Below are 26023 nucleotides of genomic sequence, written 5' to 3'. Positions count from 1 at the left end.
TATGGAAAGGGTTGTCATATGGATTATTGTTTTGCATATGGAAAGGGTTGTCATAATCATATTGGAATGCTTGATCATGCATATGAACGGAATCCTGCATATATGGTTGAATGCTTTACTGTGATCGTGTGATATGAAGTGTGAAATTGAAAATTATATGGCTACTGTGATAATGTGATATGATTAAGTATTGTATGTTATGTATGCTATGGATCTTTAGTTAACAATATGTCTCCCAAACATTAAAACCTGCAGTATTGTTATTTTCATAGCATGTAAGGAAATTAATAAGTTCATATGAGAAACTAAACATGTAGCTATTAATTTTAGTTTTGTGATTCTTAAAAGATTGTTTTGATCGTTTTGCACAAAGCAGATTTTCATTATCAATTTTCAAAGATTTTAAGCATCAACAAAACTGCAACTTGTGTATCTGCATCTAAAATTGCACTTATTTTGGCTTCTAAAAAAGTAGTTCACTGTGTAATCTTGAATGCAGAATAGTATCATATGTAAACACAAGTATCTATTTAGATACTTTGAAGCTTTTCTTGTCCAAAGATATAGACTGATTCGTGGAATAACAGAATTTTTGTTAAATGCAGTATGATAATTAAGAACTTTAGAATGTTAAGTTTTATGCCATAAAGGTGTTACTTGATATTATTTCAGTTATGGGGTTTATGGAAAACTAATCATGTATCTGCGTAATTTTTAAAAACTGAATGATTGTTTCTGAATTTGTTTTGTATTATTCAAATACATGATTTTTGTTTTAAAGACTAACACACACATAAAAGTTTCTGCAGAATCTTATTATTATTTTTTGTTGTTGTGTTTTTAGGTCTAAATGTGGTCACTATAGGTCAAATTTAGTTGCTTAATGACTGGAATTATAAGAAGTGGAGAAACCAAGTTGAATTTTATCTGTCTATGCATCAAAATATGGTTCTTTGCTTGATTGAGGATCAGCCCTTAGAGCTAGACACTGAGAGCACAAAAGAAGATTGGAAATATTATAAGGAATGGTATAGCTGCAATAGGAAAGCTAAAAATGTGATAAGAACCTCTATGTCTGACACAGTTAGGGGTTCAATCATTGAGCCAAAGCTTGCCATGGATTTCCTAGAAGCCATAGGGGATAAGTATCAGGAGAGTAACAAAGCTGAGGCTGCTAGGCTATCTAAAAGATTTAATGAGCTGGAGTTTTCAGGAAAAGGAAGTGTGAGGGAGCACATTATGGAGCTGATCGACCTTAACTCGAGGCTGAGAGATTTAGACATGGGAGTTAAAGACTCTTAGGTTGTGCATGTGGCACTTCAGTCACTGCCTAGTCACTACCTGAGGACCTCATACCATTCCCAAGAGTCTAACTGGGATATGAACAAGTTGATTTCTATATGTGTAGTAAAGGAAGAAGGCAAACCAGCTACTGTAGTCAACCTAGTTGAAAATCCTAAGTGGTAGAAACAAAACAAACTTAAGGCCAAGAAGACTACCACTACTAAAGTACCTAGCAAACCTGCAGAACCTAAAGCTGAGAAACATTTTAAGTTTAAGTGCTATTTTTGCAAGAAAATAGGGCACATGAAGAGAGATTGCAGTGGTTTCAAGGCTTGGATGATAAAGAAGGGTGAGTCTTTTCCAAATTCTGTCTTTTCTCTAGAAGTTAATTTTGTTAATATAGCATCACACTCTTACTGGTTAGACTCAGGCTCACCTATACACATTACAAATTCCTTGCAGGGTTTAACAAACAGGAGGACACCAAAGAAAAGTGAGGTCCAAGTCTGGGTGGGAAATGGTTTGAGAGTAGCAGTTAAGGCCATTGGGACCCTGAAGATTGATTTAGGCTTAGGAAATTTTCTTTTTCTAGATAGTTTTTATTATATTCCTTCCTTGAAAAGGAATTTGATTGCAGTAGGTCTTTTAGTAAAGATTGGTTGCAAATTCATTGTTGATTTCAATGGAATAAAGTTATTTCAGGGTTCAAATTATCTTGGCTGTGGTGTGTTTATGCATGATTACTTAAAATTAAATGGTTATGTTGCTCAACAGGAGATTATGTCAATAGAAAATAATCAAAACACTATGCAGAATAACACTGTCACAGGTACAAAAAGAACATTGTTCAATAATAAGTCTGCAAATATATGGCATAGAAGATTAGGCCATATATCTAAAGAAAGACTAAATAAAACACTCGAGAAAAACAAAATTTTACCTGCATTGGATTATACTGATTTGAATGACTGCATTGAGTGTTTTAAAGGAAAATTGACAAACTGCAGAAAGAAAAAGGCCTTAAGAAGTCAAAACCTATTAGAACTAATACATATAGACATATGTGGTCCATTTAAATACAAAACTATCTGTGGAAATTTTTACTTCATCACATTCATAGACGATTTTTCCAGGTACTGCTATATCTATTTACTGTCAGAAAAATCACAAGCTCTAGATGCATTCAAAATTTATAAAACTGAAGTTGAATTGCAACTAGAGAAGAAAATTAAGTTAGTGAGATATGATATGGGAGGGGAGCTCTATGGTAAACACACTGAAGCAGGCCAGCAAAAGGGTCCTTTTGCACTTTATTTATAAGAAAATGGCATTAAGGCTCAGTATACAACTCCCTATAATCCTACCCAAAATGGAGTAGCAGAAAGGAAAAATAGGACCTTGTTAAACATGGTGAGAAGTATGATGTGCACTATAGGTCTACGTATAATTTTATGGGGTGAAGCTCTTAAGACCGCAATTATATTTGCAATAGATCACCAAGTAAATCAATAGACAAAACACCTTTTGAGTTATGGTGTGGAAGGCAACCTAGCTTGCATAACTGCCATGTGTGGGGATGCAAGGCTGAAGCCAAGTTGCCAAATGCACTAACACAGAAGCTTGAATCCAAAACAATAAGTTTCCATTTTATTGGCTACTGTGAAAAATCCAAAGGCTATAGGATCTATGCAGCTCATAATTTTACCAGAATTTTTGAAACTCATCAAGCAAAATTTTTGGATGAAGGTTTCAGTAATACTAATTTTGAAGACTTGTCTTTAGAATTAGAAGAAATTACTGAAAATAAAAATTTACAGAATATCTTGCCTTTAATTCAATCAAATAATGCAGATACAGAAACTCAAAGCCAAAATCAAGCTTTAGAAGAACCAGTACCCTTAGAACCTCATATAGATGAACCTATGAATGATGTCCGTTTAGAAAATAACCCTGCAGAAGAACAAATCCCACTTCAGCCTAGGAGATCACAAAGGGAAAGAAGACCAGTATATGGGGAAGAGAGTGATTTTATAGTATACCTGTAAGAAACTGATATTCTAGGTGAAGATAATGATCGTTCAAGCTTCAAGCAAGCTATTGAGAGCCATGAAGTTGAAGAATGGCAGAAGGCTATGAAGGCTGAAATCGAATCAATGAAGCAAAACTCAGTATGGGAATTGGTTAAACCAAACCCAAACCAAAAACCAATAGGCTGCAAGTACGTGTTTAAGACAAAGAGAGATGCAAATGGTAATGCAGAAAGGCATAAAGCCAGGCTAGTAGTTAAGGGTTTCACACAAAAGGAAGGCATAGACTATACAGAAACATTCTCTCCAGTTTCAACTAAAGACTCATTTAGGATTATAATGGCTCTAGTAGCTGATTATAACATGGAGCTACATCAAATGGATGTGAAAACAGCCTTTTTGAACGGAGAGTTAGATAAGATCATATATATGAAACAACCTGAAGGTTTTGTGAAAACTAGAAAAGAAGATCATGTATGCAAATTGAAAAGATCAATTTATGGACTTAAGCAGGCTTCTAGACAATGGTACAAGAAGTTTGATTCAGTGATTTCATCTTTTGGCTTTTCAGAAAATATTGTAGATGAATGTGTATACATTAAGACAGTTGGGAATAATTTTATTTTTCTCATACTGTATGTAGATGATATTTTTTTTAGCTAGCACAGACATGAAATTGCTTAAAGATACTAAAACCTTTCTGTCTAAAATTTTTGGCATGAAAGATTTAGGTGAGGCATCCTATGTTTTGGGAATTGAAATTAAGATAGACAGGACACAAGGCTTATTAGGCTTATCTCAACACAATTACATTACAAAAGTGTTTAAGAGATTTGGAATGGAGTCTTATGCATCAGGTGATGCACCTATGACAAAGGGTGACAAACTATCCAAAAGCAAAAATTCTAAAAACGGGGGGAATATGTCTGATATAGAAAGCAAGCCTTATGCTAGGTTGATTGGTAGCCTAATGTATGCACAGGTTTGCATTAGACCTGATTTATCATTTGCAGTTGGAATTTTATCTAGGTTTCAATCTAATCTTAGTCATGAGCACTGGGTTGCAGGAAAGAAAGTGCTCAGATACTTGCAGAAAACTAAATCTCACATGTTGGTTTACAGACAAGTTAAAAAGCTTGAAATAGTTGGCTATACTGATTCAGACTTTGCAGGTCATTATCCAGATTCTAAAAAGTCCACGTCTGGTTATGTCTTCATGCTTACAAGAGGGGCTATTGCATGGAAAACCATGAAACAGTCATTGATTTCAACCTCCACCATGCAAGCTGAGTTCATAGCCATTTATGAAGGAGTCTGTGAAGGCTTGTGGATCAAAAATTTTCTATTGCATACTAAAGTATTAAGTTCAATTGTTTTAGATGCATTGAAAATATTTTGTGATAATGAGGCTGCAGTATTTTTTGGTAAAAACAGTAAAAGGTCCAACAACTCTAAACACATAGACGTAAAATTCTATAGTGTTAGAGAAAGAGTGAAACATGGTGAGATAAATATTTTGAACATCAATTCTGAGTCACAGCTTGCAGACCCTTTCACTAAAGCATTGTCAGTTACAAGCTTTCAGAAATATACCGAGAACATGGGAATTCTACCAGATTTGGAGGCTTGAGTTCAGTGGGAGCCATCTTTTAATTTTTAGAATTTATTTTGTAATAGGTTTCTTGGTTCAGTTACTGCATTTTAAAATTTGGCTTGTAATCATTGATTTTGCAGACTTTAAATAAAATGAGGTATTTCATATATATGTTTTTAGTTTCAGTATTGTTTTGGCTTTCTGCATTTGCTGTTGCTTACAGTTTTTGAACTTTAAAATATCAATGTGTGTTATCAAGTGAACTTTTCTACATTGTAGAATGTTGCAGATACAATTTCGTTTTGCAGTTAAGCAAATACCAGTTCACTAGTGTTTTCAGTTTTGCTGTTAAGATTTTGAATTGTCAAAATCATTCTGTTGGACTGTGAGCATTGGATTTTGCAGGTAGATATACTTATCCAAGTTTTTGCTCTTGTTATCACCTTAAGCTTATGTGATTGCAGAAATTTCTGTTAGTGATATTTAATCAACCTGGTTATTTAATCAAAGTTGTTTTGAGGTTCTGCATTATTTTCTGTAATTGACCAAGCTGAATGAGTAGTGAGTTTTTATATTCTTCAGTGCACACTTCAGTTGTTGGTTATGTGGAGTTATTGGTTCAATTGTGTTGTATGCAGACAATGTTAGTCTAAGTGGGAGATTGTTAGAAAATATGGACTTAACATTATCTGTTTTACATTAAGAATAAAAGCAATTGATTTATCTTTACATAAATAACAAGAATAATATAATCATAACTCTAATTCTGGTCATCTATTGAGAAGTATGTCTCTTAATAGAAGTAGGAAGCTCATTAGTAATTAACCTGAATTACATCGAGTATTTGTGATAAACAACAAGTCTCCTATGAAGATAAACATGAAGCAAATATTGGACTCCTTATGGGATGAGTCCAGTTCGGGTTTATTGGCCAATATAAATAGGGAGCAAAGTCCTTGTATTCACTAGCATTTTGTTCAGCCCCATTCTGAAGCTTTTGGTGTTGACATATAGAAGGCTTTCTGCTCAAGTTCTGCTGCTATTCAATCCTTGTTCCAAGTTGCTCAAGATGTCGAACCTAGGCCAAACTGTTTCTGTAGGGATGCAGAGCGTCATTGATCCAGGTGGAGTCCTAATGCCACTAGGAAAGCTATTCTGCAGATTGTGTGGATGTTGTGCAGTTGGATTATTTGTTCTTGATATGTTGTTATATGTGTTGATCTTGGTTGTTTGATGTATACTGTTATTGCATCATGATTTAACATGGTGTGACAGATGATGGGGTTGCAGCCTCTTTCATTTGAGATAGAAGTTGCACAACCGTATTCTAATTTTGTGTTCTTTGATGTTTTAATTATGGGATTTTGAGTTTTTTTTTTTGTTTTTTTTTTTCCTAATTTCCGTTTCTGTTGATGTTGTCGAGAGGTTTAGTGTAATTCCCCCTCTCTGTATTTATTTTTTATTCAATAATTATCCTCGTTTTGTCAAGGTTCATCAACCAAAAAAAATAAAAAGGGATAGACTGTGAACTGAAAATTATGACTTGTGAGTTCGACTCACTGAATACTAGTTATTGACTTGTTGTAATTATCAGTTGTCAATGTAATAAACTAAAATGTGGACCATGAAAATTGTATGTATACAACATTAGCGCCCCCTTTAAAGGACATGAAATTGATAAAGTAATCTGGGGTTAGCATCCAAAACTAATATTACGACTTGTGAGTTCGACTCACTGAATACTAGTTATTGAATTGTTGTAATTATCAGTTGTCGATGTAATAAACTAAAATGTGGACAAAAAAATTGTATGTATACAACATTACCGCCCCCTTTGAAGGACATGAAATTGATAAAGTAATGTGGCGTTTGCATCCAAAACTAATTGGCAATGGATGGAGTGGCCCAAACCCTTATCATAGGCAAGGTCTCATTTTCCCCATGTGGGATGTATATATTCTCAACACACCCCGCACGTGTGGCGAATTTTCAAGCCATACACGTGAACAAGTCTGGGTGACTGGAGCCCGTGTGACCATTAGGCATGCACACGTGGGTAACCCACATTGATACCATGATAAAGTAATTTGGGGTTCGGATTTAAAACCAATTGGTAATGGATGGAGTGATCCAAACCCTTATAAATCTATAGGCAATGTCTCATTTTTTCAATGTGGAATGTATATATTCTGAACAGGACTAACAATCAGTAATGACACCGTATGTATTAGGTTTTACACATGAATTTTCATGTGTATCGGACCTATATTATACAGATTACAATCAGTATGGAATAGCATTTTTGCTACAACTATAGGTTTTCTCCTTTCGTGACAATGTTCAATTGATCTAATAATGATTCATATACATGCTCATCATTATTTTGGAAACATTTATGTAGGTCAACAGTTATAAACTTCAGTACTTCATGAAAGAAGAAAACCACTGTTCCATTTCGTACACAATATTTATGTATAAGATAACACTGCTTCAAGGAACCATTAACCCTTCAGAACCGATGGGGAAATGAAAAGCCGTTCATGGCAATTTAGTAAGATCTGATGCAGATGGCGTCCTTTGCAAGCTAACCAATGAGTAGTAAGAACCTTTAGGCCCTTTGGCCAAAAGAGATGAGTGAGTCCCTTTCTCCACTACTCTCCCTTTATCAAGTACTGTGATCAGATCACAGTGTTGTATGGTACTCAACCTGTGCGCCACCACCACACTAGTCCTCCCCACCATCACCCGCTCTAGCGCATCTTGCACCACCTTCTCCGACTGACTATCAAGCGCACTGGTCGCCTCATCTAATAGTAACACCACTGGGTTTCTCAATATAGCTCTCGCTATAGCAATGCGTTGCTTCTGTCCCCCAGACAGTTGCACTCCTCTGTCTCCACATGAAGTGTCATATCCCTCCTTAAGGCTTGAAATGAAATCATGAGCGTTGGCTGCCTTCGCTGCTTCGATTATCTCCAATTCGTCAATCTTATCCGACACGCCATATATGATGTTCTCTCTTATGGTACCTAAAAATAGCGTTGGCTCTTGGCTAACAAGTGCTATATGTTTCCTTAATGACCTGAGGTGGTACGATTTCGTGTCTCGACCGTCAATTATCACTTCTCCTTTTAATGGATCATAAAATCTTTCAATTAATCCAATGATTGTTGACTTTCCAGACCCGCTTTGTCCCACCAACGCGGTTGATTTTCCAGCTTCGATTTTGATTGAGAATCCTTTGAAAATCATCACATCAGGCCTAGCGGGGTATGCAAAATGTACGTTACGAAGTTCTATGTGGCCGGTTATTCTTTTGGGCTCGCAACCTTCCGGGTCTTCGGGTTCTATTTTTGTGTACCGGTCCAACACGGCAAATACGGACGCAACAGCATCCGACCCTTTCGCAAGATCTGAAGTCATGCTTCCGGCATCGGCAATAACCCGGCCAGTGCTCACCAATATCATGAAAGTCTCAAAAAGAGCTTTTGCTGTGACGTAGCCCTTGGCAACGAGCTTGCCACCGTACCAAAAGTCAAAAGCCCAGGTGATAGTGGTAAGGCTTTGAGAACAACCAAGCCCAATCCCCGCAAACCACGATTGTCGGATGCTTTCCTTACGTGGGCCTTCTTGGGCCTTTTCGAGCATTTTCAACAGACGGTCCTGAGATGAGAAGGCAGTGATGGTTCTGAGGTTGGAGACTGCTTCTGCAGCTAGCTTGCTGCTTTCATCTTGAGCTTTGATGGCTTTCCTGGACATACTTTTGAGCAGGACACGCCTGGTGTAGTAGCTCACAATGATAATGGGTTGTACTGCTATCATAACTGAGGCAAGTCTCCATGCAATGACCAAACCCATTGTGCAGGCTACAGTCACAGCTGAGAAAGTTTGAACAAGTAGAGCCATCCGATCACCCACTAAAGATCTCACCTGCAAGCAAATGATCAAAAGACTGGTTATAACTCAGCATACTCTTCACTTTTAGATATTCACTGGCTATGTTATGAGATCGTATGTTTGGACACACATTTTTAGAAGGATATAACGCATTAATCAATAATTCATATCGACAATCTATTTTTGCTACAATTTATATCGACAATTTGACAACACAATATATCATTAATGTAGTATTTTACGTATTATATTAACTAAATGAAAGTTGGTAACATAAGGTACCTACCACATTGGCATCTTTGGCGAGTCTAGAGCAAATGGCACCACTGGAATTCTCATCTTGATCAAACCACCCAACTTCGAATGTAAGAATCTTGGAAAGCATCCTCTCTCTAACTCTCTTAGTCAAGTACTCTCCCATGTAGGCAAAGTTGTAATGCTGGCAAATGTTAACCAGCAAAGAGAAAATAGCCAACCCCAGAAAGCAAAGTGAATAAATCCTCGTCTTCTCCTTGATCTCATCGTGATCTGTCAAGAAATAAACCGACACCATTGACCCCATAGCAAATGCATATGCTGGCTGAACTGCACCAAAAAGGACCGCACTGAAGCACCCCAAAAGCGCTTGTTTCCACTCCGGAAGGTTCAAAGCTATCAATCTCCGAAAAGATGGGACAGGCAGCTTCTGCCCTTCTACGATCTCATCTTCCCCAGCAACCACTGATGAAGCTCGACCTTGCGCAAATGAGTTAGCAGAACTTGAGCGGCTGACCATAGAAAGCCTACGACTGCTTGTGTTGTGAATGTCCATGTTTGATATAGATGACGATGCGTAATGTCCTTGCTCTTCTGGTCCTCTTTGCTTCTCTGTTTGTTGTAAGCGGACAAGCGAGGTATAGAGACCATTTTCACGTTGGAATAGCTCGTTGTGTGAGCCCGTCTCCATGACCTGCCCGTTTTGAACGACAGCAATGACGTCGGCGTTTCGGATGGTAGAGAGGCGGTGGGCGATGATTATCGTCGTACGTCCGACAGCTGCTTTATCAAGAGCTTCTTGAACTACACGCTCTGATTCGGAGTCCAATGCGCTCGTGGCTTCATCTAGAAGAAGGATGCGTGGTTTCTTGATGATTGCTCGGGCAATGGCTATTCTTTGCTTCTGCCCTCCCGACATTTGAACACCTCTCTCGCCAACCTGCAGCATATTATACATTTTGTTAAGTACTATTAGATTCAGTCGAACAAGAGTAACAAAAATCTGAGTAAGTACTAATTAATTAACATCAAGTTGTTTTACTTTTCAATGTTAAGGAAAAATTACAAATTAATTTTTGCACGTGCATCATGAAAAATATTTCTTTATCCATGTTTAGCAGAAAAACATGTTAACACGCATCTTATATTGGTATTGAATCATTTGAATGCATCACTACGTACGTACGTACGTTAATTTTTTGTTTGCCATAGACGTCACTATATATTGACTATAACAATAGACCAGCTCCATAGAGTATTAGTATAGCTTAATATCAACGAATTTATACAGCCCAAAGAACTCCTCAAATAAGTGGCAGACATAAGCTTCATTGTCAAACAAGTAATAAACTAAATTATTAATTAAAGTAGTTAAATAGCAGTTTACGACAGCTATATATAACCTTATTTTATTTCTGTCTTGCTAGCTTACGACATGCTTACATGTTAAAACAATCATAATCCAGTATATTACAGTGTTGGTACATCGAATTTGAAGGCAAGGAACATGGGCATATAGCATAACTAATTAGTGTTAATATTAATCATAGACCACGATTAATAGTTAATATCTGGAAATAGTGATGCGCATGCATATTGGATTCTTCTGTTATTGATCAAATAGTGGGGAACCAAATCATTCTAATTTTGATCAAATGCAAAGCAGAAATTTGTCGTTTGGTAAAGAGGTATCTAATAGCATCAGCAGAGGACAAGAAGAGAACTAATTGACTAACCTGTGTGTCATATCCCAGAGGCAACTGAGAGATGAAATTGTCAGCATTAGAAGCTTTACCAGCCTCAATAACCTCTTCAATGGTAGCATCTTCTTTCCCAAAAAGTATGTTCTCTTTTATGCTGGTTGCAAACAGAGCAGGCTCTTGGCTCACCAGTCCCATCTGTGACCTCAACCACTTGAGCTGACACTTGTTTATGGCCACCCCATCAATGAGAATCTCTCCCCCGAGTGGATCATAAAATCTCTGCAACAGCGAAATCACTGTCGATTTTCCGGAGCCACTACCACCCACCAATGCCACTGTTTTCCCAGCTGGAACCGTTAAGTTGAAGTCTTTGAAGATAATGCTTTCTGGCCTTGACGGGTAGGCGAATTCTACGTGCTTGAATTCAACTTCCCCTAAAACGTTCTCTAGTATTTCTCCTTCCATGTTGTCTGAATCGATCTTGGGGACTCTCCGAATCACCTCCATTATTCGTTCAGCGGCTGAACACGCTTCTGAGAAGTACTTCAAGTTTGATAAGCCTGCGCCCAATGCCCTGTATACCAATTTATTCAACATATTTAGTACTTTAATTTTCCAAACTTTAGAAATGAAATTAGTGATCTAGAAAAGGAATATGCAACTTCTTACAATCCACCAACAGCTATTGCAGCACCAACAGCGAAAACAGTGCCTCCCTTAGCGCCATGGTACATGACCATTCTGCTGCCATAGTAGGACATGAACGACCAAATCGCGAAAACGACACCGTTGCTTCCAATGGCCAAGCCTTTTGCCAGGCCCTGACTCAACCCCAACTTCACTGAGCCTTGTAGAGCTGCAGAGAACTCTGTTATAGTCTTCTTTTCTCCAACAAATGCATACACGGTTCTAATTGATGACAGTGCCTGTTCTGCTATTGTGCCAGCCTTGGTGTATTCATCTCTAATCTGCCTAGCCAGTCCCATCAAAGTCCGTCCGTATATCAAACCCGGAATCACCAGAAGCACCACAAACGGAAACCCAACGATGGCTAGCCTCCACAGCATTATGAACGCCGCAACATAGCTCCCAAGGAACATAGAGCAGTTCATTACAAAGTTTGGCACCTGGAGTTGGCAAGACATCAAACAGTTAGAGACCATTAAAAACAAAGTCACGTACTGAAAATGAAGGTAGAGATTAAACCTTTTCACTAAGGACGTCTTGAATGACAAGGCTATCACTAGAGACGCTGGTGATAACCTCTGAGGTGCTTGTGACATGCAAATCAAAGTAGCCCACATCTTGTCTTAACACTGCTTTCAAATATCTTACTCTCATTCTAGCTGCTTGCCTCTCACCAGTTCTTGTCCAAGAATATCCCTCTATAAAAAAATTAATTTGGGCAAAAATTTGATTTAATATTGATCATATTGATTAATTCTTGCACCACATGACGAAAGAGATAATCTCGGTGAAATAAGAAAACAAAAAACAAAAAACAAAAAACAAAACCCACCTAGGAAGCAACAAACAAATGATGCAGAAGCCAAGTACAATAGCGCCACTGCATTCTGTCCACCACAAAATCAAAACCCATAGTTAGATTTTTGTGCTCATTTGCCTTGAACCCTTTTACCATACATCCAAATTTAACAGCGAAAAACAATTTATATCCTAGGAATAAAAGGAAAGAAGGTTTTTCCAAAGATTAACAACAGAAAGTATAGATACATGTATGTCATACTCATCAATACCATAACTGCAACGTCATATACCTTATTGATGTTATGCAAGAAGGCATCTTGAGCGTTGGATGAGGCGCCGCCGACATTGTTCATCAAGCGGCTAGTGATCAACAAGACCAGAGGCGTTGTGCAGCCGTCTCCGATGCTTCCGAACAGCCCCAACGCCATCAAGAGTTTATCAACACCATCAGCGTGCATGAAAACGGAGCGTATAGAAGAGCCAGCTTTCTTCTTGCTCTCCATTTTGTCTTCCATTTTTCACTCACTTTCGTTTCCCTCAGGAACCCAACAATGGCTAGATTCTTTTTCAGACCGACCCACGTCTATTTAGTCACTTATGCCAGAGCTCTAGCCTTAACTGCTGCTGACAAAGTGAGAAGAGAGAAGCCATGTATATATTATATAGGTGTGCCGCAAAGTTAAGGTGTTGGCTAAAGGATTGCCATTGCATGTGGACAGGTCTATTGCATTAAAATAAATCTGGATGAATAGTAAACCATGAACATCTGATGAGAACAAAATTCTAGGGTTGACTTAAAAATATTTCTCTGCACAAAAGCGTCATTAGTGACGATGAAGAGTAGGACCCAGATCAGGACTATTAATACTCCCCAGCTAGCTGACTAGTCACTAGCGATTGTAATTAATTTAATTGTTGCTTATTAGGTTAAAAAACAGTAATTGAAAATAATAAAAGGGATTGCAATGCAGGGACTAGGATCTGCTGACTCTGGTGCTTTTTTTTTTTTTTTGAGAATAGACTCTGGTGCTTTCTTGTTTTGTTATAATTTGGAGTTGGCATGTGATTTCAATTAGGTAATGCCCAAAAACTCAATAAGCAATAGGTACAAATTTTTTGAAGACATGAATGTGTATAATATATATATATATATTATATACACGAAGGAGGTTATGCAGTATTGCAACTAGTACGTAAAATGATATTTGTAATTTTTATCAGAATTATGTTGGATTTTCAATTACTACAAAGGACGTTGTATTTATAATTTAAGATGGAAATATGGAACAAAGGACAAGAATCTTTTCACAACCCGAATGTTATGCGAGTACAGAGACAATTTATTGCATTTGTGAGCATAGCAATCTTATTTGAGATCAAATAGATTTAATTAAATTAAAGTGGTCAATTTTCTCTTATCTATAAAAATAGTGAGCATCTCAAAAAGTTCTCTTGATGTTGAGGCACATGTGACCCAATCTTCTATGCCATAACCGTACCGGAAATTCATCATGCTCTATGCTTAGCAACTATTTTAGTACAGTGACCAAGATCACATTGCATTTTACCTAATTTAGGATTCACTCATTGTAGCCCTCAGTTTAATGTTCTACTTGATTAATTATACACCTACACTACAAGACTTGGCTACATATTATTAAATTTTGATAGAGCAAACAATATGTAAAACACTCCCTAAATTCCAGCTAGATATAGACAGTAAGCTTCCATTATTAGCAAGTTTGTTCGCATATTTCATACTCCCTACGTGTGGGTCGACAATGACAAAAAAAGTCACCTATGAGCCATGGATGCATAAACAATTAGAACCATAATTCAGATCGATTAAGCCAATTGAGCCATGTTCATAAAAATATTACAATACGGTTAGCCTAGCTGCTTAAAAGTTAAAATAAGCTATGGACGAATCTTCCAAACTATTATGGACCGTAACTTAAGAGCTTGTCTTACTTTGAGTGGTTCTTATTACACTCATATTAAAACAAAAAAATAAAGTCAAATTAGTTGGTAATATTTCAATCATGTTTGATCAGCTGGTCACCAGTTATCTGTAGCAAGCAGATAAATAACCCTTAATCTGTGCCCATCTTATACTAAAATAAGAAGACTAAGCTATCTGGTAGCTTATGCCCTAGCTAAGCTAGCTAGCTTTCTCAATCCATTAAACAAGAATCCATCTTCCCCTGAAACTCGAATCGAAAGGGAAAGGTCAAGAACATGCAGCGGGCTGTTGATGTGGCGTTTTCTCTTGAGCTCAAGTTACAAATGGAGTGGAGTGAATGTTAACCAATCGTATCCTTTTGATTGTATTTTATTGCAGACCCTAATTTTTTATTTATTAATTTCAAACTAAGCATATATTTCCAGGCCGTTGTTTCTAGTCCAATAACGAATGAACGATCATCTTGTTTGAATGCTTGGAGAGAGTATTAAGTATATTTTTTATTATTATTAAAGATAAAATTATTTATAAATAACTGTTAAGATCCGCTTAATTTATTAGTTCATTTGTACTGCTGCAGGTGTATAAATGAATTTGCCTATCTGAGTATTTAAAAATTGTATATAGAAAAATAGGAATTAAAGATGGCTTTTATCATACCTGGTTCAAATCATTAATGTTTCCCCAATCCCAAGTCGAGATTGAATTCATATCAGAAAAATTTAATATCGAGAACAGCCGATCAAATTAATATCTGTGGAAATTGTGCCTTGAATGCATTTGACCAAGGCGACACAATTTTGTCGTGTGTTCGTTATACGAAGGGGGTTGCCGTAGAGGTCTCTGTTTCAGATCTTCTTCTGAAACACTGCATGTTCTTCCCTCCTACTCGATAAGTAAAAGCTTAGAAGGAGGTTGATGCGTGGCACTTAGAACATGGATTAACCAGATAGTGACAGGTTTGTTATCATACGTTTATCGAATTCTGTAAGGAAAGAGGAACGCATGCAGTGGCCTTTTACTTTTCTTTTAGAACATGATCGGAGGCTATGCAGCAGCAGTTCCTTAGTTCGTTCCAGACCTCACATGGTGGTTTGGTTTCTTTCATTACTCTTCTTTCTCTTTATAGCTTAGCTAGTCTTGACGAGCTGGAAAAGGACTTTCTTTTTGTGCCAAAGGATTTAGAGGCAGAGAGAACTTCAAGGGAAACGAAATGACGTACTTGCATACGATTCTACACGACTGACTATATATAAAACTATACAGATCAAGAATGACTTTCATTTTTTTATATACTCCATTCTCCATAACAATCACAAGTCCTATATTTACGTCTGCAAGTTATATTAATAAACCAGTAATAACTAATATATCTTCCTTGATATGTATGCATGTAAGTTCATAAATTTACACGCAAAAATTGTCTTATGTGATGGAAACATTAATATGGTGTACGTAGTTTTTTCTATAACTTAATACCAGAGCAGGGTGGCTGGCTTTGTAGGTGTATGATATATATATATATATATATATATATATATATATATGAGGGCTCCTTAAATTTGAAATGTGAGGATGTTGTTTTTATTTTTACCATGTAGTTTAATAATTTAAACTATTTATTCTCTTGTTACATACATATATATAAATCATACAAAAAATTAGTCAAATAAAAAAATGTTTAACTATTTAATTAGCACAATGTTCATTTTAATTTTATCTAACGAACTACATTTGTTTACACAATTTTGAGTGAGAAAATAATTATGAATTTAATTATTTTTTGTAAACACAATTATTGCATATGAATTTAACTTATCAACGGTTGAAATCCTCTATTTAATAAATTCGACATATTATGTTTATTTAGACAAAATAACTTTTCATATATATGTGCTTGTTGCTTTCTGATTTTGATCCCAAAGGCCACAGTGTAATTCTAGACATAGCACGCATGCTTGACAAGATATCAAAGTAGCATCCTAATCACACACACAACTGTCCTACTTGCCATGGCAGACAGTTGAGCTACCCTACCTTATTTCAATATTTCTGATGATTAGCTTTGAAAATTTGAAAAGCAAGCTAAGCTGTATGTCATGGGAATCATGCACGGATAGATACATAACACAATTGTTCACCCGAATGGCTATCGTTGCTTTTATCATGTTGTTGTTAGTCACATCCGTTCGATCGGGCCTTTTCACCTTTCAGTTTGGTACCTGTTTACTCCATAACGCTGGCACACACCGCACTTTAATAGTCTTTAAGTCTTAATAGAGTACCAACTTCATTGATCGATCTTCTACCAGTTAGCTCCATAACTTTTTTAGAGTCCTCACATATATTTTTTAGAAAGCTTATGTTCGTCATGAAAATAGTGACTCGTCATGTACTTGGTTGGAAGAGAAAACACTTATTTTAAAATTATAAAAATTATTCTATGCACCGATGGTGAGTAATTATATACTAAGATGATTTTAACTTTTTGATATTTATAATTATTTTTTTTATAATAAAAAAATATTTGATGTAATCTAACTATCCATTCATGTTGATGCAAATGCATATCAGTGTTTTGAATTCTCTTCATTGAAATTATTGGGCTGCAAACATGACTAATTAATGTTGTAATGTCATTTCGATATATATTGTTCCGTTTCATGATTATAGCCAGCTAGGCTGTTCTTTGCTCATAGTAAATGTACTTATATATCTGTAAACTATAGGGAGAGCTATTCAGTTAGAATCCTTTACCTAATTACTTCTTTACATGGGAACGTACTGACATAACATGCATGTCACTTTTTTTTTTTTGGTGATGGAAAGATTTTTATTCAAACAAGAACAACATTACAAACAAAAGACCCAAAATTGGCCCAAATAAAAATCAACAAACAACAACAAACAAAACCAAATAGCCCTACAATCTTCAGCCACAGTGCAGATCTAACAGGAGAGAGATGACGAAGTGACGTCGCCGCCACCAGCCAAGCCCAAAGGTGACACAGAAACGTCACCAGATCTGTCGACGAAGACTTGGAGTCCAACCAAAACAATCCCGTGCAAGTACAGCAGCATAGAACCCATCGAAAGATCTCCATAACCCAAATCTCTAAACCATACAAAACATCCTCAGAAGCAAAGTCAGTAACCAAAGCAGAAGAAAAAAAGAAAAAGAGATAAGGAGAAGGAGACTGATCCGCAGAGGGATCAAAGGGACAGACGGCCGAAGACCGTGAAGACCCTTGTTGCACTACCGTACTCAACTGGTTTACGCACAGGGATGGGAAAAACCCGTTAAAATAGACAATCCAAACAACGCTGACGACAAAGCTCCGATGGACCAAGGAGCAATCGGTGAAGTGGAGTCCGATGGGTGAGGAGGATGTGCATCTTGACCATGATGAATCAGAGATTTGAGACAAAGAGAGATGGGTATGCTGAAAATTAAAGATTAGGAATGGTTGGAAAAGGGGATCTGGGAAGGAAAGGGAAGCAAAGACAAAAGGGAAAGCATACTTGCCACCGCCGGGGCAGCAGGGAGCTACCACGAGAAGGGTAGGGATAAGCCTCTCGAAGAGGAAAAATATCTCCCCCAACTTTCAAGCCAAAGATCCAGATCGGAGTGATCTAGATCTGGCAAGAAAGGGGAGGAGAAGGGGGAAAGCTGGAAGCTGGGTTTGCTAGAGAGAAGGAGGAGGTTCTCTCACTAGAAAAAAGGAGTTAACATGCATGTCACTTTGATTCTTTGCACAAAAGAATAATATTCACATAGCTTCTGGCTAACATTAAAGGATTTCCTTTAAAGACCAAAGAACTAAAGTATCACATTCATGACCATTGGAAAAAAGACTGTCAATGATAACAAAGAAAAAGTGAATAGATTACTAATTAAAGTTCTGAATGCATGGCAGTAGCAAGTTTTCTGTTTGCCCATAGCAGTAATTTGCTCATGTTATTATCTAGGGTTTCATTACATATTGAATCAATTAAGATATTTTTCTTCAAGCTCGACTATCCAGATTCTTAACAAGAAGAAGCTGTTACGTTCTTGATAATTAATTATGACAATGATTTACACATCTAAATGAGATTAAAGTAGTTGGTATAATCCCCAATTGGGAAATTTAAGCATATTGCGTGAGAAAACTGATTACATGAAAAATCGATGTGCTAAATAATATGCAAATTAAGCATTCTTAAACTATCAATATATTCTTGCCATCAGAACATATATATCCTTTATTAGTTGTCGTGAGGCTTTCTCAATCATAGTAACGGAAGTGCATGTAGTTTGCCAATTGAGAGTAGTAGTGGCATTCTACTAGCTAGTGCCAATTTCTTAACTCGTGCTAGTGCAATGTGCAGTGGCATATATGGATACACATTGGGGAATGCTGAATACTTGTGGTTGTTGTCCTCATCCATCATGTTAAGCTAACAATGGCAGCACCATCATAAAATCAGGGGACACACTCCAATGCTCACCAGCCCCATCACCCTTGTGTCTCTGAAGTCTAAACTCAATGGTGCATAGGAACAAGTAGACAATTGCAATACATTATATTTCCTGGAAATAGTTTCATGGTTATTGGACAAAGCAACAAGTTCTGTAGAGAAAAAAAATGAGAAGTAGGGGCACATAACAGAGTGCATTGATTATAAGAGTTAGTTACCTTGACAATGAGGCGGCTATACAATCTGGAATGCACTCAGTAAATGGGGAGAATCAATATACTTATATGTTGGCGGTGTGTTTATTCAAAGCATATCTTGCAAGACCCCAAAAATTTTAAGGTTAACAATTTAATTTATGTATCAAACACACTGAATACATGATAATTGTAAATAAATAAATATTTCATTATTTGATGGTACAATTGAAAACTTTACAAAACGAAAGATTGACAAGGTCTTAGTTTAACAACTTGATAACTGAAAGCTTAATATGGTTCATAGTACTAATGACATGAATACTATAATGACTTTAAGTTCTAATCAAATTTCAAAACACCGTCCAAGTCTTTAAGTTAAACAATAAGGTATTTCCTTAACTGCATTTCATTAGATTAAACTTAAATGGAGTTTCAAAGTAATACAACAAAATAACATCTTCCTAGAAGATACTTCTGTAGATTTCCAAGCAAGAACATAACATGGATTTCAATTACATCTAGATATTAAGAAGAAATTGAACCAGTGTGAATACCGAACAGGTTTGAGCCTCTTACATTAGCCACAATACTTGTTGAAAAAATAAATTGTAATGCACAGACTTGCCATTGTGCCAGAAGCTGTATTGACACACACCCCAATGAATTGCTTTATAGAGAATAGAACAAACTATGAAACTAAAAATAAATACCTGATGAAGACTATGGATTTTAGATTATGACAAGTTTGAGCACTAACCGCTATCTTCTCAGCAGCTTTACCAATTTTATCGACTTTGGCCTCATATAAACATTTAATTCCAGTGAAGTTCTGCCAAACAACAATCAAAGTAAGGAAATCCAACTTGAACATTTACAGTTTCAACAATTCAGAGGTGAAGTTGGCTTTACCTTCTTGGTGAAGTTGCCAGGTGTAAAGCCCTGCGACCTGAAGCTTTAACATCTCCGGCATTGATTCCTTGAGCAATCATTGCACATAAATCTCATCGCTCCATTAGAACTTCGATTTAGTCACTTCTGAAGCAATTTTCGCTTGAAATTTACTTCTAATCATAAAATTAGGAGCAAACACACTCAATTCCGGTGAGAAATCGACAAAAAACTAAGAAAATCCATCGGGAATTTGAAAATGAACTGAAATCAATTACCAGAGCAAAATGATCGAAATATAAACTCAATGTATGTAACGGAACTTGAACGGAACCTGTTAGCATATCATGTACTGGCATTCATCATTTTAACAAAACATGTCTACCCTTGAAGCCCAAGAGTTAGAAGCCCAAGACCATAATTGTTTAATTACAATTGTTTCAATTGTGGTTGTCTTGCTGTTGAAGATCCACATAAAGATCAATTTGTTGCCTTGCTATCTTGCTTCCCCATCTTAGTTTGCAATCTTGTCCAAGATCAAGCTTCAACCTTGAAGATCAGAAGAAGTCCCCTCTTCCTCATGGCTCAGGTAAGCTCATGCATGGTATTTCTTTCACAAAGTCAATGGTTTTTTCATGGGTTCCATTCGGGTGTCAACTTTGATTATGGAACTTGAGTGTTTTGGCTTCTAGAATTGGTTTTCCCAATTGAAATTAGGAGTATGAGTTTACATGTGCAATCTGAAATTAAGGAGATGGGGTTACCTACTCCAATTGAGTTTAAGGGGTTGTTGGGTAAACTGATTTTCTTCCTCCTATATATATATGGGTTCTATGTTCACTCTTAGGTATTGAAAACACTTTTGTTTTTCAGTCCCTTTGTTTATCAAGAGTTTATCTCTCTGGTTTTGTGCTTTTCAAAGTGTCTTGTTCCAAGTTGAAAACAATTTGAAAAACACAAAACCATTCATGCATTCACTTTCATCTCTTGCATCCCATGCGGTCATTGGGTATTGCAAACTTCAAAGGTGAAATCTACAAGAGGAACTTGCTGCGTTCATAACTTGTTTGATAGTTGAGATTTCTGAGTTGTTCACTTATGTAAACCATTAGCAAGGAGTGATTACAAACAGTTTAGTGAGTTAGTATAGAGAAGTTGTTGCGTTCAGTGCAATCTTGTAAGTTGTTGTTCATTAGTGAATTGGTTTTGGTCTTTCAAGAGTTAAAGGCCACACAAACGTTTTCCCTCGATAGGGTGTTTACTGCTTTAACAAAAATCTGTGTTCTTTAATGCTTTAGTTGGTCTGTTTGATTGTTCAATATCAGCACTCAGGATTGATCACCCAGTTGCAATTCCTGAGAAAGTTTTTGAACAAAAAAAATTGGTTGTAAGCATATTCACCCCCCTCAAGGCTCCTTCTAGGATCTTCAGAACCGAACGTTTGTGAAGCTTACTCTTATCGAAGACTTTGAAGAGGTCATCTTCATCATCGATGTCTTCATGTTCGACGAGCTATAGTTGGCTTTTCTCTATTTAGTTCTAAGGATCATTGCAGTAACGGCATCGAATTTCTGGATATCGCCTCAGCCGTCGGCGAATCTTCCTTTCACCACCGGCATCAGACTCCCAAAATCCAATTTGAAGAGGAGATTTGAGATAATGAGTCTCCGTGAGGACGCGGACAATCTCGGCGGTGCTTCCTCCGTCGCCGGTGTGGCCACCTGAATGGGTATACCGTAGCGCCGTAATATTAAGTCAATAGGAGCTCGATACGTCGTAGACGTACCGTAGACCTACTAACTAACTTAATACTACAAGGCCTTTGTGAAAATACAATTTTGAGAAAATGGGAGACCAAGAAAACTTTTAAGAAAGGACTGTAAATCAACAACCCAACATTCAAAATAACAAGTCTGGAAAAGCTTAAAAATAAAGTGGGCAAGTGCATTGTGGTGCCTTAGGGCTTACATCATAACCGAAATGAAAGGAAAGTTCAACAACAACAATAAAACAAAGGGGTGAGGCGCGCTCCCAGGTAGGCGGACCTCACAAAGTTCAATATGGAATGAAAAACGAGTAAATCGATGGAATACCACAAGGGAAGAACTTCAAGCAACAGGAACTGCAACACACGAACTCGGCCAACGACCTACTTCTAATCCAAATCGTCCGGAATGACCTCGTTGTAACCTGAAATGTAGGGGTGAGCATTTCGTCCTCACTAGCCCAATAGGGGCCGACCCAACCTTAGTTAGGTTTGAAAACTAATAGGTAAAACATAACTATTAGAATATAGATTGTGCGCATTTGTAAAATCGAGTAAAACAAATGCAAACAAAAACAATCACAGTTGTTTCGTTTCAGGAAATCATATGCAACATGCTTTACACAACTTAGAGCTCCGAGATACTTACCTGCCAGCTAAACTAAAATAAATTGGTGACCGACCTGGTTCGTCATCCTTCGAGAACCAGCCAACTACTCTATAGTCTTTATGACTACAAGTAACGAAAGTGTCCATTTCCTAGCTCTGAGTCTCCTATGACTGGTTCACTGTCTGTACTCACCTTTCATCGACAAACATAGGAGCACAGCCCCCTCCGAAGGTTCACGGTTATCGACACTGTGGGATCCCTAGGAATCTACGTGTCTAGGTCCCATTCACTTTCAGGTCACAAACACAAACATACAAAAGGTACAGTATCTCAACATACAAGTCTAGCCTCGGTTTTCACAATCAACAATTATCAGTTCTGAAAACAAATGTATCACGAGGCATCGACTAATGAACAACCAAAAATACTTGCAGGCAACATAATATTATACTAGAGCATTCCACATATATCGAAAAATCTCTAACAAGGAAGAGACAGCTCACCCTACCTGGAAAATGCTGGCGTACTCCACACTCTGATGCTTTCCGTTTAAACTTCCTTAACGATCGTGTTTCCTGAACCATTATTTAATTTATAAGTAATTATCCAGGTAAACATCATGATCAACCTTAAGTAACCGTGTCCACTAATGGCACGTTTACTTACTTGGAATGGAAAATAATCATGAATCGGAGACAACTAGAATGGGAGAAGAAATGAATCGGTATTGATTCCGGAAGAGTTGATTCCTAAACTCATCTCCCCCCTTCGTAATCAAATTCCTGAGTATTCAGGAATCGATTCTTTATAAAGATGTGAGACCTACACTCATTCTGATTCCTTCATGTGTTAGTAAACGCGGGAATACTTTTGCCCGGAATCATTCCGATTCCTTTATGTGTTAGTAAACGCAGGAATAAATTTACCCCGTAATCATTCCCTCTATTTTCATTCCCATTCCAAGTAAGTAAATGTGCCATAAATCATTTTTATTTCAATGAGGCCATTAATTATTTCTTTCAACCTTTACCAATTTGGGAAACTAACTTCTTTCTTAAAAATGAAAACGTCCTTATCGCTCAGCTAAACTTTCGCCAATCCGAGCGACCAAAGTTGAGTCGATCCTCACGTTTTACGAGGTCGGTCAACCATGGTCAACTCTCAGAGTTGACTTTTAACTTCTTACTTTTGACCAAACAATCCTTTATTTACCATTATTTATTATTTATTAAAAATAAACAAGTAAATAATTATAAATAAAGTTTTACTTTTTATTTTTACCCATTTACTTCTCTTTTTTCACCTTTTCACTTTTACCATGACTTTTACCTCCACACTTTCACTTTTACTTTTTTACCTCCTTTTTACCGAATTTACCTTTACTTTCACCTTCTTCACTTTTTACCACTTTACCACAGTAAAACCTCCTTTAATCCAATTTTTTACCATTTTCTTTATTTTCCTTTTCTTCCAAAAACAAATCCATTTCTTTTCTTCTTCCTTTTCTTTTTCTTTTGGCCAAAACTACACAACAACAATCACCAAATCTTCCACAACAAAATTCCAACACTAAGAAAATTATGCTACTAAAATCCTACTAATTTAACCATCCTCAAATCTCTAATTTCACAATTTTTCCAACAACAACAATAGCTCAACATAAACAAAATCAACCAAATAAATTCCAAAAATTCTAGGGTTTGTCCAAAACTCATTCCTTACCCTTTCCTCTTCAAAAATCACATCCTATTCCTTCTCCTTGGCCTTCTTCACCTACAAATCCGTCCAACATCAACATCTCAACCAAAAAACTCGAAAACAAGGTTGCATGGATAGATCCTTACCAAAAATCCTTGCCAAACCCATAGCCTAGCTTCATGGTTTAAGGAGAAACCGGATTCATGCACCAAAAATTCAAAATGGAAATCAAAAACTCAAATTTGATAAGAAAGATGTATAGATCGAAGGAATAGAGGCTAGATTATGATGGATATTACCTTGATTTAAGCTTGGAAAGAAGAAATCACAAAAAGCCCTAATTTAGCTTCGGGTTCTAGGGATTTTGGAGGGTTGGATGGCTAAATTTCTTGTTTTGGTTGGAGAAATGGAAAGATGGGAGGAAGAGAAGAAAATCTGGAAATTTCCTAGACCCAAATTGGATTTTTCTCTAAATTTCTTAATCCTTTAAATAGCCTCAAAGTCTTAACCTAAGCACAAAAACTTGTGTACCTTACGAATACGTAGCTTCATACGTTATACGATAAATTAAAATAAACAATAAATAAAATAAAATAAAAATACGGGGGTCTACAGCCGGAGTGGTGAAATTCTTGAACTCCTTGACGACGCTGTTGAAGGCGGTCTCGCTGGAGAAAACGAGGAAGGAAGGCTAGGCGGCGGGGAAAGGGTTGCAAGTGGAGGAGGGGGAGCGGCGGCTGATAGGCCCATTTTAATGTCATATTTTAAATGTTAATTCCTCACATTTTGCTTAGTTATTCCTTAACGAATCGATTTTTAACTTAATTTCTATTTTTAGGTACATTGGAGTAGATGAAGAAGAAATGAGTGTTACGTCCATAATTACCTAGAAATGATGGAGAAGAATGAAAATGCACTAAAAAGTCAACCTTGAATATTTTCTTACTCCGGCTAGGAGAATCAGAGCCAAGCAAGGAAGAAGGAGCGGCCACCTGACCAAATGAACTTCAAATGAGCTGAAACCTTCCAGATCCATTCTAGACACCCAAAGGATCATTTCTTATGAAGAGTGCCAGAGAAAAATATGAGTGGAAGGCCTTCAAACAACCAGCCCAATTTTCTACAGAAGCAAAACCGGAAAACTGGACCTGTAAGAGGTCCAGCAGCATTTCCGGCCCAACCACATGGATTGAAGCTCTGAAAATTTGTCAGGATGATCTACACTCATAGTGGAACATTTCATATGAAGAAGTCAAAGGCATATAATGAAGTCTTGTTGGAGAAATAATTGAAGGAATAAAGGGGAAGAAACTGACCTGAAAACAGCTCAACACCACATATTCATGTTTCCCACCCACATGAAGAAAGCTAGATGCTTTTCTCTTTTTCCTTGGATATATTTTTTCTACAATCTCTTTAATAGATCATCATCACTTCCATGTTGCTGCACCTTCATGCTTTGCTTTCACTTCATCATTTCTCTTTCTTTTCCATATTTTACAAATCACTTTCATACTCCACTTTCATTATTTTTCTTCCACTCATCATTTCACTCTTCTTTTTCTTCCCTATATAAACACCTTCTCCTCTCATTCTAAAACACATTCCTTCATCCATCTCATCTTCTTTGTCTCTCCATTTCCTTTCCATTTTCATTTTCCATCCTCTAGTTCTTAGTTTTGCATTTTCAAGTAAAGAGAAGAAGAAGAAGCCGTGAGGACATAGCCTCCATCGTCCACCTTGAAGACTTGCTTCCAAGATTCAAGATTCCAACGTTCAAGCTCTCCATCTCCATCTCCCCTCACGGTGTAATTCATTCTTTTTCCTTGTAATGATCTTTTGTTTTCCTTGTTTGAATTCATATGAACTTGTTTCTAGTTAACAATAATGTTAAGGGCAAAGTTTAAAGCCCGTTTATATGTTTTGAGATAAAGTTGTGATTTCTATATATTGATTTTTATGTTGCTTATGTGGGTTTGTTTAATTAAATTTGCATGATAGAAAACTTTTGTATTTTAATCTTATGTGGTTGCAAACACTTAGGGTTTTGATATAATTGGTGCTAGGTTTAAGAACATGAAATCGACTTTTCGTTTTGTGTAAACTTGAATCAAAGTAGTAAAGGTTTTGTGCAAAGACCGAATTTAATTAAAGAGGATTGCAATTAGGTGGACTTTTCCATACTAAGTTGTA

General features: G+C 36.8%; 1 protein-coding gene and 1 long non-coding RNA gene across 2 annotated transcripts; both read right to left on the bottom strand.

The window, feature by feature from the left end:
• Positions 1-7336: 7336 nt before the first annotated feature.
• Positions 7337-12897, bottom strand: LOC112186224 (ABC transporter B family member 15). The gene is made up of 7 exons (XM_024324586.2): positions 12539-12897; positions 12280-12334; positions 11967-12145; positions 11430-11887; positions 10794-11334; positions 9089-9997; positions 7337-8835 (listed from the first exon to the last, which is right to left on the bottom strand). Exons 1-7 carry the CDS (start codon positions 12761-12763, stop codon positions 7444-7446), a joined length of 3759 nt encoding a protein of 1252 aa, XP_024180354.1. The 5' UTR covers positions 12764-12897; the 3' UTR covers positions 7337-7443.
• A 10815-nt stretch (positions 12898-23712) lies between these two features.
• On the bottom strand, positions 23713-24184 carry LOC112183414. Its single transcript, XR_002929881.2, has 2 exons — positions 23977-24184; positions 23713-23905 (listed from the first exon to the last, which is right to left on the bottom strand). It is a non-coding gene; the product is annotated as an uncharacterized LOC112183414 (long non-coding RNA).
• Positions 24185-26023: the final 1839 nt, after the last annotated feature.

The sequence above is a fragment of the Rosa chinensis genome, chromosome 2 (genome assembly GCF_002994745.2).
Source record: "Rosa chinensis cultivar Old Blush chromosome 2, RchiOBHm-V2, whole genome shotgun sequence".
Classification (NCBI taxonomy): domain Eukaryota; kingdom Viridiplantae; phylum Streptophyta; class Magnoliopsida; order Rosales; family Rosaceae; genus Rosa; species Rosa chinensis.
This window is presented reverse-complemented; position numbering and strand designations above follow the sequence as displayed.